The following is an 18,396-nucleotide window of genomic DNA, read 5'->3' on the forward strand; positions in this document are numbered from 1 at the left end:
TTGTGTTGCATAGTGGAAAGAAAGCTTATTTATATCAGTTTAAACAAACATACAGACCAGTTTTATTGTATAGCATCACTGGTCTCGCATGCTGTTTCCAGCTGTCCTACAGGCTGCACTCAACTCTCAATACAACAAGTTTTTACTCATCGCGGAAAAATATGTGATACAGAGAATATTGTTAAGGGGGGACGTGGCAATGGGAATGGTAAATTTGGTCAAAATGTTCTATTTTTTTAATTTATTTTTTTCTGCAATCATGAGACCATGTTTTACGCCATGGTGAAATATTAGACCAAAATAAGCAGTAGAAGTTGAAAACAAAAAAGCATTTTACTAGTGTGCTGTCATCAAAAACTATGAGAAAATTGGGCTTTAGAAAATGCAAATCTGCAGTTTTCCCTTGACACAGTGCCACCATATTGGCGTCATCATAAAAAGGACAGATAGAGCTCAAGATAGGCACAAAGCTGCATTTCTCCAATGAAAAATAAAACCAGCTTGCTTTGGAGTTTCATTTTCTTAGCTTTTAGCTCCATTTTCTTTGAGCTCCATTTTCTCAGCTTTCATTTTTTGAACAGTTGCTGTCACTCATCCCTGTGCCATTTCACAACAAATAAAGATATACATATGTACATACTCATCATCATCAACTGTGTTTGTGTTGTGGGGCTCATACTCGGGACAATAAAGAAGAGTCTTGACAGTCCTAAACGTTGCCTCACAAGTGGTGGAGAGTGCTGTCCGGTCCCTGAATCCTCTCTCGTTAACAGATCCTCTCCCGCTTGACCGCGAATACATCCCTGGAGCTCCGTTCGGGACGCCGCTTACACCCCCTGCGTTCGGTGATGTCGCAAGACGAGCAGCCCAGCTCGGCAGCAACCCCAATGCTTGCCCCTGCGGCCACCCCTTCTTGGATGGTCACCAGCCCTCAGAAGGACCCACCGATGTTCGCTGGGCTTCGCGGCGAGGACGTTGAAGACTGGCTGGAGGAGTATGACCGCGTGAGTGCCATCAACCACTGGGATGAGCCCGCGAAACTCACCCATGTTGCGTTTTACCTCACAGGCGTCGCAAAGACATGGTTCTTCAACCATGCTACAGATTTCCCGAATTGCACCTCTTTTACTATTCAACTACGCCAGATTTTTGCCAACCCATCTGTGCGTTCAGATATCGCGAAGAAGAGGCTTGCTGGGCGTGTTCAACACACGGGCGAGTCCTACACATCTTACATCGAAGACGTGCTCGCCCTCTGCCGCCGCGTCGACACCTTCATGGCGGAGAATGACCGTGTGCGCCACCTGCTGAAAGGTATTGGGACCGTCGCTTTCAATGCGCTTGTAGTGCAGAACCCCACGACCGTAGCCGATATCGTCGCTACATGTCAGCGCCTCGACGAACTTCAGACCACACGCCTGCAACCTGACATGTCTGACCAGAGGCCAACCAACGACATCGAGCTGCGTGCATTGATCCGCTCGATTATCCGGGAGGAACTCCACGCACAAGCTCCGCCGTGCCATCTTGAGGTTCGTCCGACGCTACCTGGTGCCAATCTACGCGACGTCGTGAGGGAGGAATTGGCTTCCATGACCGGCACGCAAGTTCCGAGCCCGCATCCCATGCCAACCCCGCTTCCCTTGCCAACCCCAACTTATGCCCAGATTGCTGCCATAACACCACAGCCCCAGCAGACACCACTACAGGCGCCTGGAGTGCACGGCTTGCTCAACTCTCTCACACCCCGAGCGCCGGTCCAGCCTTACAACACCTGGCGCACCCCTCGGCCGATTTGTTTCTATTGCGGCATCCGTGGCCATATTTCGAGATTTTGCCGACGCCGTCAGCAAGACGAAAGACGAGGCTACGACGACTTTGAACGGGACGAATTTTACACCAATGGATCGCAATATCGTCGCCCATACCAGAACAGCCCACGTCGATCGCAGTCTCCGCAGAACTTCGGCGCAGTTGGCAGTTCCCGATTTCCGCGTCGTCGCTCGCCTTCACCGCTGCGGCGCTCTTCTTCCCCACTTCGCCCAGCTACCTTGACTCCTGATCACCGACTGGAAAACTAAATAGTGCAGCTTCGGGAGGGAAAGCTGCATATTTCGGACTGTATCAAAATCCTCCGGATCGCCCGTCAAATATATTGTTGGTGTATGTTGAAGGTATACGGACTGAGGCATTGGTGGACACAGGTGCATCGCTTTCCGTAATTAGTGCAGACTTCTGTTCCCGCTTGAAGAAAGTGAAGACGCCATACGATGGCCCTTCCCTTCGCTGTGCTGACGGAGTTCTTATTCGGCTCTCCAGTGTTTGTACAGTGCGCGTTTCCATTGATGGCATCCTTCATCATATTCAGCTTCTTGTGCTGCCCTCGTGTACTCACGCACTCATCTTGGGATGGGACTTTCTTTCTTCAGCGTCAGCTTTCATATCTTGTCGTCAGCGAGTCATCCATATGACAGACACTGAGTTTCCATCCGATGTCGCTCCTCACAGCTTCCGTTTAGTCACAGCCTCTGACTGTTGTATTTCGCCGGGAGATGAGAATATTATTACACTGGCTTCTGACACCGTCGTTAATGGTGACGTGTTCATTGCTCCATCTCGTCGCTGCATACCCACGGGGCTTACCATCGCGCCTGGCCTTGTGCGCTTTAACGATGGTAGAGCTTTGGTCGCCGCACTTAATCCAACTTCTTCGCCAGTGATGCTGCCCCAGGGCACTGCAGTGAGTTGTTTCGCCGACACCGAGCCTCTTTCTCTGGTTTCCCTTCGCGCAGAATCGCCACCTTTGTCTGCCTCAACTGATCATAAGGCTGCGACAGCTGCTTTAAATGCGACCATAAATCCCCATCTCACTGATGAGCAAAAGAGAGACCTTTTAGACCTTCTTCAAAAGCATAGCGTTTCGTTTGACGTACACTCCAAGGTTCTGGGCCGCACTTCCGTCGCAGTGCATCGCATCGAGACCGATGGCAGCTCCATTGTGCGCCGCCGCCCATATCGCGTGTCTTCGGCGGAACGCAAAATCATCGAGGACAACGTCAACGACATGCTGAAACGCGACATCATCCGACCTTCATCCAGCTCTTGGTCATCTCCTGTGGTGTTGGTCCGGAAAAAGGACGGCTCTGTACGATTTTGTGTCGATTACAGAGCCCTTAACAATATCACCAGAAAAGACGTATATCCGTTACCAAGAATCGACGATGCCCTCGACTCCCTTCAAGGCGCAGAGTATTTCTCTAGTCTCGACCTCCGGTCCGGGTATTGGCAAATACCTATGCACGAAGCGGACAAGGACAAAACAGCTTTTGCAACTCCGGACGGCCTTTATGAGTTCAACGTAATGCCCTTCGGATTATGCAACGCTCCTGCAACATTCGAGCGCATGATAGACACTGTTTTACGTGGCCTCAAGTGGAAAACCTGTTTATGTTATCTAGACGATATCGTTATTTTTTCTTCCACTTTTTCGCAGCACCTTGAGCGTTTGGACGAAGTTTTAACATGCATTTCGAATGCTGGAATTCAGCTCAATACAAAGAAATGCCACTTCGCCAGCAAAAGTATCAAAGTGCTGGGCCACCTTGTCAGTAAAGATGGCGTTCGACCAGACCCGGACAAGATTGCTGCCGTGATTCGTTTCCCTCGCCCCGAAAATCAAAAACAGTTGCGAAGTTTTCTTGGCCTGGCTTCTTACTTCCGCCGCTTCATCAGTCACTTTGCTGCCATTGCGTCACCATTACACAAGCTTCTCACGTCGGGAACGGCCTTCGCTTGGACTGATGACTGCGAGTGTGCTTTCCAAGCTCTTAAACGTGCGTTGACATCAGATCCCGTCCTCCGTCACTTCGACGAGAGTGCCCCCACTTTTCTGCACACAGATGCAAGCGGCCATGGGATCGGTGCTGTCCTCCTACAACGCGACGACACTTCACGAGAGAGAGTTGTTGCATATGCCAGTCGCGCCCTAACACCTGCGGAGCAGAACTACTCGATAACAGAGCAGGAATGTCTTGCTGTAGTTTGGGCCATACAAAAATTTCGACCGTATATTTATGGACGCCACTTCACTGTGATTACCGACCATCACGCTCTATGCTGGTTGTCCTCACTTAAAAATTTGTCTGGACGCCTCGGTCGCTGGATACTTCGTTTGCAAGAATACACTTTTGACGTTGTGTACAAGTCTGGCAAACAGCATCAAGATGCCGACGCTCTCTCTCGCTGCCCTCTGCCACTTTCTTCTCCGACCACGCACCCTCGTTGCTCATCAGGTGATCCTGAGCCTTCATCTTCACTGACGTTATCGCCCTTGACAGTTCCTGAGTCGCTGTCTTCCATCCGCTGCACTCAGTTCGCCTCGTATCAACGTGATGACCCCTATTGTAACCGCATCATCGGATACCTCAGTGGAACGTCTTCACCTCCTAATGCCAGGCTACGTTGTCAGCTAAGGCAATTCAAGCTGGAAAACAATGTGCTGCATCGCTATACTTACAATAGCGATGGGCATAGGTGGGTGCCAGTACTTCCCCGTTTGCTGCGAACACAAGTTCTCGAAGCACTGCACAACGACCCGTCCGCTGGCCACTTGGGGTTTCACAAGACGTACAACCGTGTTAGGAGCCGCTTCTTCTGGCCTGGCCTTTCTACCTTTGTGGCCAAGTATGTCGCTTCTTGCGCACTTTGTCAACGCCGGAAACGACCAACTTCACCTCCTGCTGGCCTGTTACAACCCATCCTATGTCCCGAAACACCCTTTGCCGTAGTCGGAATAGACCTGGTCGGGCCACTTCCCATAACGCCAGCAGGTCATCGGTGGATTGTGACAGCGGTCGATCACCTCACACGGTATGCGGAGACCGCCCCTCTACGCACTAGTTCTGCGTCCGACGTGGCCGCCTTCTTTTTGGAAGCCATAGTTTTGCGCCATGGTGCACCTCGCGTGCTGTTGAGTGACCGCGGCAAGACCTTTTTGTCGACAATTCTTGAAGAAGTGCTGAAGACGTGTGGCACAGTTCATAAGAGGACATCAGCCTACCACCCTCAAACAAATGGCCTAACGGAGCGATTCCATCGTACGCTAACCGACATGATATCAATGTACATCGGACCACACCACGATAACTGGGACACAATCTTACCGTTCGTGACGTTTGCACACAACACCGCTGTCCAACGAACTACCGGATGTTCACCTTTCTACCTGCTCTACGGTCGCGCGCCGACATTCGCCATCGACGCCTCTTTCTTCAGTGCAACAACAAAAATCTCAACAACAACACCAGAACACTTCGTCTCTAGGCTTGAGGAATGTCGGCAGCGTGCTCGCCTCAACACAGAGGCCAGTCAGCAAGACCGTAAGCAGCGTTATGACAGCTTTCATCGCGACGTCACCTTCCATCCTGGCGATGAAGTACTACTTTGGACGCCTGTTCGTACTCCTGGATTGTGTCAGAAGTTTCAATCACACTTCCTTGGACCTTACGTTGTTCGTGAACAAACATCCCCAGTGAACTATCTTGTCACCCCCGTCGAGGTCTCTTCGGACCGTCGTTACCGTGCTTCTGAGATAGTGCACGTATCGCGTCTCAAGCCATTCGTTCGGCGTACCTTTCCCGCCTAAATCGCGGCCGGGCCGGCCGCTCGCGCGCGCGGGGAGATTAGTGTGAGCATTGTTTATGCCCTTCATGTTCTCATATGTACATACTCATCATCATCAACTGTGTTTGTGTTGTGGGGCTCATACTCGGGACAATAAAGAAGAGTCTTGACAGTCCTAAACGTTGCCTCACAATATAACCATTCCGTTTTCTGCACTTAGATCCTGAGACATTGGTGAGTGCCGTAAAGCTGTCCATATTTGTCTGCATGTCATACAGATTTTTATAATTGGCTTTTTGTAAAAGTTGTTAGTAAGACAATATGTACAAGAAATTTCAAAAAAAATTTTGTGCACTTATTTAAATATTAAAAAATAAACCAATAGCTTTACGGCACAGAATGGGCCCTTGTGAATATCCTTATGCAAAAATATTGACGAACTTATGTCTAATTCATTAATTAATTTTGGGATGACAATGAGAGTTTATCCAGTGTTGTAACTCAAAAACTACAAAAGATAGCCCAAAACCGATTTATTTCAGTAATGACATCAGCACAACATATCACATCTGCATGCCAAATTTCATCACTTTATAAATAACAAAGATAGTTTTCATTGCCACGTCCCACCTTAAGTCAAGGTTCTTATATTAAAACTGTAAAAACAACCTCGCAGGCTTCTGAAATAGGCCTGATTCTCATTAGTAAGCATAGTGAAGCGTGGCAGGTAAATAGGAGAGCAGGGTAGTGCAGCCCGTGCTTGGAGACGAAACTCAAAAGTACAGAGAAAATTCTAATAACAATATCTGGGGTGTAACGTCCCAAAACCACGATATGATTATGAGAGATGCCATAGTGGAATTCTAGCTCTCTCACGTGACTGTGTGGTAGCGCATAGTGACAACACCAACAGGCATATAAAAACTTGTTGGCACTTAAGCTTTGCCTTCAAAAATGGAATGCAATAGCGTAATTGGACCCCGTCTGCATTGCCTTCTCATTGGTTAGCCAGACTTCGCTTCTAGGTGGGCACCCCAACCGTGCCACGATAAAAAGAATGTCTGTACACATAACACTGTCTGTTTTAAACTATCCTGAGTACCCAATCATTCTCTGATTCATTAATTCATGAATTAGCAAAATACTCACTAGGGATCTGTAAGGCAATACACACACCTGCACAGATGCACGTTTTGTTGATGCTGTTGCTGATGATACTAATCAGTGATTAGTTATGCCTGGATGCTATTTTGTGGGTGAGCCTTCAAGCCACCCTCTAATTGTGCTATTTACGTGGTGTGATGCCTGGTGTGATCCTATGAGTCTGTCATGCAATATTACATGTGTTAACGTGACTCCTTGCACTACGTGACGCGTGTACAGAGCTTTTTCTAAAACAGTTTTAAGCACTGGCGTAGCTAGCTCTGTGGTAGAACACCTGCTTGCCATGCAGAAGGCCTGGTTTCAATTCTGGCTTGAACCCATGATTTTTATTATTTTCATCCATCACGATTTTTTGCTCACCAATGATGCCGATTTTTCGCTCGCAATGAACGACACCGAGGCGGGAATTCCTGCAAAATTAACTCTTTAATGCTGTTGCATTGAAAGCTATGACAGGGAACTTGGCAACAGAGTGGACGATTTGTCTGGCTTTCCCGAATGCCTGTGTGTGTTTGCATGTTGGTGCAGCAGTCTGCTACTGAGTGAAAACCAGTGCCACCTAATGGATATGTAGTAACTAGCCATGTGCGAATAGTAAATTTTAGGTTCCAAAGCGAATTCAAAGTGAATAGTGATTTGGTCTAATAATTTCGAATCAATTTCAAATAGTATATATGTCACATGTAAAGAAAAATTAGCATATTTGTCATGACCCAACTAACCTGCACGATATTTTTTTAAATTGAAACAAGGCATGCGCAAATACAGTATCATGCTTTTTGGTTCAAAGGGAAGTGGAAGCAACTTTGAATAGCAGCATGATTTGACTTTTGCTAGAATGCAATTGATAACCTGTAAAATACACAACGTTTTAAAATTTACTATACTTAGATCTTATGGGCCGGTATAACAAGCTTTTAAACTTAAAAAAATGATGAATCGATGCGAGGGTAATATGATCATTTAACCTTGAAGTGGGGCTTCACGGCAGTGCAGATTTCCCCTGAGTAGGCGTATTCACGGTGTAGCACCCCTCCACTGCAGGGAAACCACCTTCACAGGGGGTTTAAATGCAGTTTATATGTCTATTTGTTCATTTCGAATACTTCGAAATTACGAATAATTTAAGTTCGTGTCGGAGCAAATTCAAATATTCTAATATTCGTTCAAATATTCGAAGTGCTCGAATCTTCACACATGCCTGGTGGTAACTGCTGCCATGTGGCACCGATCATCGTAGACTATTTGTGTGCAGTGGGTTGCCTCCTGCGCTCATGCTGTGGCAGTAGGCTTGCCATACCGCACATATACATGCATGCTGGCTGTAGGTAGTAAATGAACTGTTTAACTCCTTTGCAAGCCCCTTTTGATCGCACACCTTAGCATACCCATTTAATGGCTGCATTCACTCTATAGTCGTGTAGCGTACTACTTGAATAAACAGTGCATCTAAACACTTCAAATTGTGATCACAATGATTTACTTTGAGCACTGCCCTTAATACACTTCTAGTTCAGCTACCCATGCAACGCCCCCTCCACTTCCCACACTAGGTATGGTTTGCCCCCTCTGGGACCATTCTCAGCAGGGGTGTTGCCAGAAATTTAATATGAGGGGAGGGGTGGTCCAACCCCCCCCTTCACATACATTCATGCTTGTGTTTCTATGGGTGTATGTCTATTTCATTTCATTTATTTACCCTAAGGACCCAGAATCGGGCATTACAGAGGGTGTACACCGATCCGTGAGCTTGTTAAAAATACAAACATAAAATGGAAGAGAGTAATAAGCATAATACATAAATAATGAACACAATAATTTGCAGTTAAGGAGATACAGTGTATTTGGAATGATTGTACAATGCAGTAACGTCGACCTGCATACATACAAAATGTAAAATTTTCTGGAGAGTCTGAATGCCCCCCCCCCCTCTCCCCCGCCGCCCCTGACCACACCAGTGATTCTCACTAACCTTGCTGCGATGTTAAGTGCTGTTTTTCCCAGTGGCTGCATCTTTCCACAGGCATTTGCAGCTGTCGGGCAGAATGCCGAGCTTCGTGCCAAGATTTGCGGTGACTATGCAAACTGGCTCGCGGAACACGATCGTTTTGTTGACGCCCAGAAAGGTAAACGCACGTTTGTTCCTTGCCTGCTACTAACACTACAATTGCAGTGCCTAATGAGTAACTTGTTCACAGCTTTCTACGAAGCTGGCCGTCAGGACGAGGCACTGAAGGTGCTGGAACGCCTCACCCAGTATGCCGTTGATGAGTGCAGATTTCGCGATGCTGGCTACTTCTACTGGCTACTCTCTAGGCAGATCCTAGAGTGTGCGAGCAAAGAGGGTGAGTAGTAGTCGTTTAGATTCTCGTTCCTTCTGTCAGGCACATTGGCAGCGATAATCCGCAAGAAATCGCTGAAGAAATGCTGAACCAGCCAAATTCATACTGCCTACATGATTTGGCACTGTTCCAAACGTATATGACTGTGCATGCTGTTGCAGTGTAACAGCAACATAGACAAGATGAGGTGATACAATGTGAGCACTAGTATATTGAAACTGACGCTTTTATTTGGGTAGTTAGTCTTTCCTTTTTTTTCTCTCTCTTCATTATTCATTCTTGTTAGCATAAGCCACTGACTGCAGTAGGTGACAAGAAAAAATACAGGGTCCATCATGAAAGTAATGCGCATGATCTTATTGTGATGCGATTATCCATGGCGGCGCAGTAAAAGTGGTCGAGCAATGTGGTGGGGGATCTGCCCTTCCAACGCAGCCGGTCGCCAGTTTAATTTCAGCAGTGTGAGCGAAAAGACATGCCTCCGTGTGAAACGTTTTTTTTTTTTTTTTTTTTTTACTTTGTAACAAGGCGCAATGGAGCGTTCACTCTTCAACAGCGATATGCTATCAAGTTTTGCATGAAGCTTGGGAAGAATGCAATCGAAACATTCCAGATGCTTCGAGAGACCTTCAAGGATTGCTGCATTTCAAGGTCACAGTCCGGAGGTGGCAGTTCAAGGAGGGCTAGGAGGAGGTCGTCCCCGCACCCCATTCTGGACACTCAACAACGACCAGAAACAACGAAAATGTGGATCGTGTGCGCAGTTTCGCATTCTGACTATTAATTGCATTTCGACTGTCAATTGCAGTGATTCCACTCCTACGCCAACTGTGCCAAAGTGCGCCAAATTCAATTTACTGCGCCATCCTGATAAAATCAACGTAAATTGCGCCAAGCAGCGCCAGAGTCTCGGGTCTGGAGGCATCTATCACCGGCAATCGCACCGCGAGCGCGTCAAAACGTGCAGCTTGATCTTGGGGCCGCCGAAATCACAACCACAGACTAAGAAATATTCCGCTGAGTATACCGCGCTCGCGCGAGCGTCCCGATTCATGACGCCATGATCGGCGCCGACGCAGCTTCCGTTGTGCAAGTCGGCTCGACGGCAAAATGCATCCTCCGCAGAAGCTCGAGACGCCTCAATCGACAGCGTGAAAGTGAGGCGGCGATTCATCGGCAGACGTCGTCTGTTCCAGAAACGCTGCTGATAGCTCGTTTCAGGAGTCGCACGGCACGCAATTGAAGCAATGTTCAGTAATATCTACACGCGCGCCGCTAGAATGTCTGTAATTTATGTTTCTGGACATCGCGGAATGGAATTAGGGAAAACTAGAGCAGTGTCGAATTTTCCGTGCTTCACGTCCATGGAAGAGCACGTTGAACAGTGGGAATGCGTTGTCACTTTTCATCAAACATACTTTATTCATGAATCCAGAGGAGCTTTTCCGTAATTTTCTTCCACAAGCACATCCGGGTTGGTGATCGCTTTTGCGGCAATGCCCTCTGAAAGGCCCTGCCCTTTTGAGTTCGTAAGTGTTAGGAGCCAAATTCGAATATTTTGTTTGTTCTTTTTTTTTTCAAATGTCATCTTATTAATAAAAGGATGCCTCCTGGTCGGAGCAGCCGCAATTAAACCTGTTTTAATTCGCGCAGCTGTCAGTGGCAGGCCCGTCGCTGACGGCCCTGGCGTCGGAAGGCCCACTGTGAAGCGGCTACGCTATGTTATACATCCGCCCCTCGCTTTCCAGGGTCAGTAGCTGACGGTTAAAAAAAATAGTTTCCTTAAAGGCGAAGCAGTGAATGCGATAGCAAAAAAATTCGGCAGATCCCACGTACCGTGGGAGTCGATGTTATGCGAAGCATGCGCCGGGTAAGTGACTGTGGCGTAACTTTTTTTACTGAGCGACACGTTACAAAATGACGCTACAGATTTGTGTAAATTTTATACGCACACATATACGTATATGTTGGAGAGCCGCATATGTTATATAACCAGTTGTTTATGGTTGGGTAACGCTGCCGATGGCAACGTGGGTATTACCAACACCAGAAGCGGTAAGCTGATATGTAGTGCTTATACGTGTCCCGAGAACGCACGCACGTTTCACGGACCCGTGTGCATGTGTTCAAGAATGTTCTTGACAGTTCTTGAACAAGGGCATAATCACCGTGATCAGTGAGCTCCAGCAGCTGGTCATGACCAGTTATAGGATCCGGTCGTGATCGTGGTGACGAAGGGTCCATGCGTAGTGAAGTATGTGGTATAGTAGAGCTGTTGGAATTCGTGGATGCCTCGGTCATTTCGTCGGCAAATTGTCTGTAGACAGAGCCGGCGACATGTCGGAACCTGAAGCCACCTTTCGCGTTGGTGAGGTATAGGTCGTCGAGGCTGGTAGGCTTGGATAGTGCTACGTAGACCAAAATCAGTGGATAGTGTTTGTCGTATTCGTAGACTACCTGGGCATATGTGGCCTACGTAGCCTAGTCTACAAAGCGGCTGTCAATGAATCTGACATCATCCTCGGTCAGCATGAGGCCATCGCCCTGCCTCGTAAGAAATGAAGAGTACACTGCGTCGTACTGGTGGACGAAGTGGATTTTACGGTGCGGTGATGTGGAGATCATATGTAACTTTCGTTAATGTATTCATCCGGGGTCGAGCAATGCTTCAATATAGCTTGCAGACGTCATACAGACGTCATAAGATATGACGCCTGTATCGAAGGAGTACACATCGTAGGAGTATCATGTAGTGCTTATTGCTTCCTTGTAAAATAAAGATAGCAAGCACCACAACTAGAGCTGTGCACGGGCCGTATTTCCGAGCCCGAGCCCGGCTTGGGCCCGCTGACATTGTCGAAGGCCCGCCCGAGCCCGACGGCAAAGGGCTGCGAGCCCGCCCGGCCCGGCCCGACGTACAAAAACACAATCCCGGGCCCGGACCGGCCCGGCCCGGCTCTTTGAAGGTTCGCTGCGAAAACAAAACATCGTTTTCCGGTAATTTGGCATTTTGCCCCGCCACGGTGGTCTAGTGGTTATGGCTCTCGACTGCTGACCCGAAGGTCGCGGGATCGAATCCCGGCCGCGGTGGCTGCATTTTCGACGGAGGCGAAAAAATGTTTGAGGCCCGTGTACTTAGATTTAGGTGCACGTTAAAGAACACCTGGTGGTCGATTTCCGGAGCCCTCCACTACGGCGTCTCTCATAATCATATCGTGGTTTTGGGACGTTAAACCCCAGATATTATTATTATTATTATTATTATTATTATTATTATTATTACTATTATTATTATTATTATTATTATTATTATTATTATTATGGCATTTTATTGAGCATATCAAATATGATCAAACGACACACGGCGAACAGTCTCTATTACACAGATTACAAATTGTCGTGCAAAAACAGCAAGCAGTCCAACGATTCCGGCTTCAACGAAGTGTGGCGCTTTTGCATTATGTAGCCCGCCGAACTGAAGCTACGTTCGCTGCTTGTACTCGTCGCCGGAATTGCGAATATCTTTTTTGCCAGCCTGGCAAGCTTGGGAATTTTACTTGCATTGCATACGTGCGACAGCGCGGCACTTTTGCTATACAAGTAGACGACCTCATGCCAGCAACAATGGAGTTCGCTCGCCAAAGCCGTCACGTGTATGGGGGTATGCCTTGGGTATGCCCATGCAAGCGTCAGCTTGCCCGAAGGCGATCTACGTCGGGTTGCTCGTCACTGTCGCGTGCATTTTCACTCATATGGGATTTGGCCTTAAATCTAACGCGAACAGTCGCGTGGCGCCGTCACTATAGCTCAGGGGGTGTTACTTCTCTGTTTGTCGGAGTGCAACAGAGGCAGTGCTTTACCTGCTCCCCTTTTGTTTAAAGTAGCGAATGGAAAGGAAAAGCGGTAAAGGGCGGTCGCGGAAAAGGCGCTGTAAGCGTGCTGGAAAACAATTCCCGCTCATTCTCTATATTTCGGGCTTGAGTCGGGCTTTGCGCCGGGCCCAAGCCCGGCCCAATAAAACTCCAAGTAGCCCGGTCCGGGCCCGAGGTGAAAATACGTCGGCCCGCCCGAGCCCGGCCCGCGGGCCGGGTCGGGCTTTCGGGCTACCCGGAGCCCGTGCACACCTCTAACCACAACCACAATTGACGTTGCACCGATATTATGCCTGCGTAGGCTGTTTTTCAAAACCAGTTTATAGACCTGGCGTGGCTCAGTGGTAGAATACCAGATTGCAACGCAGAATGCTTGGGTTCGATTCCTACTGGGATCCTAATTTTCATTCTTTCCATTCGTTGAGTCAACGCTGCCGTTGTTGGTTTTCCTTAACGCTCTAGCATTTAAGTTACCAATGTCTGTTCTCGCCGTTCCTGGGTAGATATAAACTGTCAATCACCTCAGGCGCATACCCGTACACCGCGGCCCGTGGCAAATGGGTATGTGCCACACGTGTCTAGCGGAAAGGGTTTGACGACGTATGCGACAGGATTTTAACGTTATTCATGTCATCTCCGGGCAATGATATTCGTCAAATCGTCTTGCCCTCCCATGCAAATTTTGGTCTACACCAAGTTAAGGAGGCGATCATGAGAGCACCCAGACGTAGGCGGCTAGATAGATAGATAGATAGATAGATAGATAGATAGATACGTAGATAGAAACGCTCAAAGTGCCAGAGGTTCGCTAAGAAATGCTTCGCATTTAAAAAATTGTATTGTTATACGTAGTAAGGCTAGCAGCTAACTCTTTTGGATCCGATCTCGCGTAACTCAACAGAGCGCAGATATAAGAGAATATGTCCGCTTCCGAGACCGAAGTGGCCTGTACTTTCAGTTCTCTATACTTGAAGTAAGCGTTGCGAGCACAGCAAGTTTACAATTCGTCTCCTGATGCCTGGCGAGATAGCGCGTGCTAGCGACCGTTCCTTTCGAGCGACGCAGCGACCCCTCCCCGTCCACTCCCGTCACTTCACCCTCCTTACGAAAGACGAGCGGGGCGTTTCCTCTCTGCTTGATGAGCAATCGACGACAAGCATCGCGCGCGGAGTGATGTCATCTCATGCACCCTCCGTGCGACGGAGACGGCCGGCTCATCTCCGCTTCAGACGCATTCGTCGCCAGCCTTTACTCGCATGTATAACATACGATGCGCGGGGAGATGTTATCATGCGCAAGGTGATGTTATCAATTTGGACTTTATACTGAAAATGACGGCAACGGCGACGCCAAAACCCTATCGGGAGTGTGCGTATAATTGCTATCGCAATAAAAAGAGAAATTGATAATGGCAGCTTCGCACTAGTGGTGCCAAGCCTGAGGGAAGTTGGGTGTTTCTCTCTCTCTGTTTCTTGTATCTCTTTATTGTATCGGTTTCTTTCTATCTTTCTTTCTCTTGCCTTCTCTCTCTATTGCTTGTTTCTTTCTATCTCTTTCTTTGCTTCTTTCTATCTATTTCTGTATTTCTTTCATTCAGTCTTGCTCTCCGTTCTATCTCTTTTTCATGTCTTGTCGTTTCCTTCTCTCTCTCTCTCTATGACTTTTTATCTTTTTATGTCTTTATTCCCTTTATTTCTATTTTTTTTCCTTTCGCTTTCTTTCTATTGCCATCTTTTTATCTCTCTTTTTCTCTCTTCTTTCTTTCACGGGTTTCACGTGCTCCACTTCGCCGAACAGAGTTTTCGTTTAAAGCTCGTACCTTTATTAATGCTCGTCCCTGCTCGGTAGTGGGGCTTGCCCCAATTTCTGTCGCGCATACCCACCTGGGGAATTTTGCACGACGGAGCACAAGTTGTCGATGGCTTCAAACAGCTTCACTGCTAAAAAATGAGGAGCCATTCCAATCTGTAAGCTGGACGACCAGCGAAGCTTTTTAGCGTCCGGCACAGATGACATGGTGGACGCCAGTTTGATATGTAAGGGCGGGTTGTTAACGGCCGGGCTGTTAACGCTCAATACGCATTATTTTTTGCACTGCTCTCTAGAGGGCACTAGGGCATGTCCTAGCCGTATACAGCTTCACTTTAAAAGGAACACCAAGTTTGTTGAATCATATGTAGTCCCCTGTTTAATGCACTTCCAGACACTTTCGCGGATGCTCGCCTTAAAGTAGTTCTCCATCTTTCAGGCAACCCAGCGCATGCGCAAGCGATGGTCTGGAAGCACTGCGAGAATGCTCTCGCTACGGCACAAACAGGGCCTCAGAATGAGGGAAGCGAGTGTCGCAAGAAGTTGGCTTTTTGAGCCCAGCTAAGTGATGTCATGTTGCGCCCGGCAATACAATCGACCGAGGAGAAAAAGAACCAGGCCTCTGCCTTTGAGTCGCTTTAGGGAAGTGTGTTGGCGATAGTGTGAATCTTCAGCATTGAGGCACTGTTGTATGTCGCGGCGTTTGTCTACCACTTCTGGTGATAAATACGTAGATGTATTTAGAGTGTTATGTCATAAAGTACACTTTTCAGTATCCAGTATTTTGTTTATTTGCTAGTTTTGAAGAAAAAGCTTGCTGAATAGCTCATTCGAGAACACTCAAGTGCATGACGCCAATATTTTGCATTATTGACTGAATTATAGAGTGCTCCTGAGATGATTTTCTCCATGAGATTTGCAATGAATCGAAATATTTCAAGCTTTTCATAAGAGCCCTATAATATTTATTCAGATGATTTAATGTAAGTGCAACATGCTTCTCCAGTGTACTCCAGGATGTGAAATTAGCTGCTCCATCGTGCTCCAAGATGGAACTTCTTGCTGTTCCAAAGTGCTCCAAAATAAAAATTTTGCTGCTCCAAAAATTGCTCCAAATCAGAAGTCCTCGGTAGCATCACTGCAATAGGCATCCAGCAAATAGAGTTTGTACCACAGGGAGAAACTGTCAACGCTACCTTTTACTGGAGGTGCTCAAGAGATTGAAATGCCAGGTCGCGCGCATGAGGGCTGACATCAAAGACACGGTCAAGCTCCAGCATGACAATGCCCCCAGCCACATGTCCTTCATTGTGGCCAACTTCCTGGCTTGGAGCAACACCCCGGTGGCCCTCATTCCCCTTACAGTCCTGAATTGGCTCTGTGCGACTCTTTTTTTTTTGTTTGTTTCCCTGACTGAAAAGATAGCTGAAAGGAAAGCATTTGGGAGAGTTTGAAAACATCCAAAAGCATGTTACAACGCTCCTGAAAGACATTCCGGTCGAGGACTTTCAGGGTGGCTTCTAAATGTCGCGGACACATCTCTGCAAGTCTATTGATGCAGGGGGAGAGTATTTTGAAGAATTTTAACCATTTGTACAGGTCCCATATATAAATCTATTTTTCCCAGAAAATGCGCATTACTTTTATAATGGACTCCTTGTGTTACTGTGCCTGGATTGCATAGTGTTCAAAACAGGTCGCACTGTGACAATCACTCTTGCCGGGCATTAAAATGATACACGTAGCGAAAATAGCTGACAATTCGAATGAAATACTTCACACCATCTCATTTTCTTTCTCTTGTTTCTTTTTAATATTGGACATTCTCTCTGCCAGCAAAGGAAATTTCCACACCCGAAATCACGTAGCCTGCTTGCAGTTCAAAACTTACCAGCAGCACTCCATGCAACTTCAGAATTTCCGCAAAACGCAGTTCGTGCAGAACCGCCTTAAAAAATATGCTGTGTATTAGGCAAAGAAAGAAAGCGAGCACCAGGCCAGGGCCGTGATTAGGGGGGGGGGGTTCTGACCTCTCTCAGAATTTTTTCATGCGTGAAAAATTCTCGAAATTGCTTGAAAAAATCACTTTTCGGGTGATAGTAAAATATTTATACACCTTCACAGCGACCACCAGTTGCTAAAGTTAGCCGTTCTACACTAAACCCCCCCTCCCCGAAAAAAATTCCTGGGCCCTTGTGTAAGCATCATGGGGGCCCATGGTATCAATTCGGAGGAAGGCAGGGTAGAGATGTCAATTTTTGATGCGTGTTGAAGCATCAGAAGAGTGCACATGCCATGAGGAGTGTGATTCTCTTCCTCACGCCACTGCCTTAGAATTTGCATTAGCACTTGCTTCATTATCGCTCAGTCATTTTTAGAAATTCTCACTGTGAAACACTGTCTGCACGGCATTTTACGGGTGTGTGTGGTGTTAAAACTATTGCACTAAGTACTGAAGTGGCAGGACTAGAGTGAGTCCTGTGGCGTGCATTTGAAATGTGGGCTCGTTAATACATGATTTTTGTTGAGAATGTCGCTGGACAAACAGGGACACACGTATCGGGTACCTCGCTTCTCTGCAGAATGATGAATGATGGCATAAGGGGTGCTTGTCTACTTCACAAAAATTATGATTTATTGTGTAGTGGGTACCTTGCAAGTGTACTTGCAGTTGTCGCCCCAAGAGAGTTTACAACAGGCTCTAGAAAGACCGCTCTTCCAGCTTTTGCTGTGACTGTGCTGTGTGTTTCACGCAGGCCTGACGTTTTAGAGCGCAGCTCTTAGGCGCCCGTTTCTGCGGTGAGTGGCGTCGCCGTTGTTGGCGTAACGGACAAAGCAGACGAGGATAAAAGAGAGGCTGACTCAAGGAGTTTTCTACCATGAGAGCCAGCGAGCCGCTGTGTTAGCGTCTGCAATGCCTTGCGCCTGCTCGCGCTTCTTGTGACAGCACAACGCGTGCCTTTCGTGCACGGGCACGAGAAAGTAGGTTGACGTGCGAGGCTTGGGAGAAAACACGTGTGTTGGTTGAAGGGACCCTTTGTGTGTGGAACGCTCTATCTAGCGCACTCTTGAGGGCCCTTTATAGTCCGGCACAGCGTTCGCATCAGCCAGCGGCGGCGGATGTTGGCAACACCAGGTTCACCACGTTACGTTGACGCGAAAACCGAGCATTCTATACTCCCACTCCCACTCACGCCACGCCGCGTTGCCTTGACACATGCGCATTTGCTCAACTTATCGCGAAATCCAAACACCTAAACAGCTGCGCTCAGAATTTGCATTAGGCAGTATTGTAATCATCGGTGAATTCTTTTGTTACCATTTTACATCCTCCTATGTTATAGCAAAAATTTGCCACCAAGCTTCAATTTTTTTTTTAAGATGACGACTATATTCTAGTTTTACTTGTGCTGTATTCTGTTTTATAACTCGTGTTGTGCACCCACCCTTTTGTGGTAAGTTGAATCTAATGGAATAGAATTGCATGATGGTGTCCTGCTTGTATTTGATCGATCTTGCTACTTTAGATGTACTTTAGAGTTACAGGAAGTGATTCATTCTTCGTAGTCCTGTGAAGGTGTTGTGAA

General features: G+C 47.4%; 1 protein-coding gene across 1 annotated transcript in view; it reads left to right on the top strand.

Moving 5' to 3' along the window:
* Positions 1–18,396, top strand: part of LOC119406771 (intraflagellar transport protein 122 homolog) — a 73,876-nt gene that overhangs the window by 33,142 nt on the left and 22,338 nt on the right. The window contains 4 exon segments of the mRNA XM_049420203.1: positions 774–1,004; positions 1,146–1,295; positions 8,810–8,912; positions 8,985–9,131. Coding sequence (XP_049276160.1) covers positions 774–1,004; positions 1,146–1,295; positions 8,810–8,912; positions 8,985–9,131 — 631 coding nt within the window.

This window comes from Rhipicephalus sanguineus, chromosome 10 (genome assembly GCF_013339695.2).
Source record: "Rhipicephalus sanguineus isolate Rsan-2018 chromosome 10, BIME_Rsan_1.4, whole genome shotgun sequence".
NCBI lineage: Eukaryota > Metazoa > Arthropoda > Arachnida > Ixodida > Ixodidae > Rhipicephalus > Rhipicephalus sanguineus.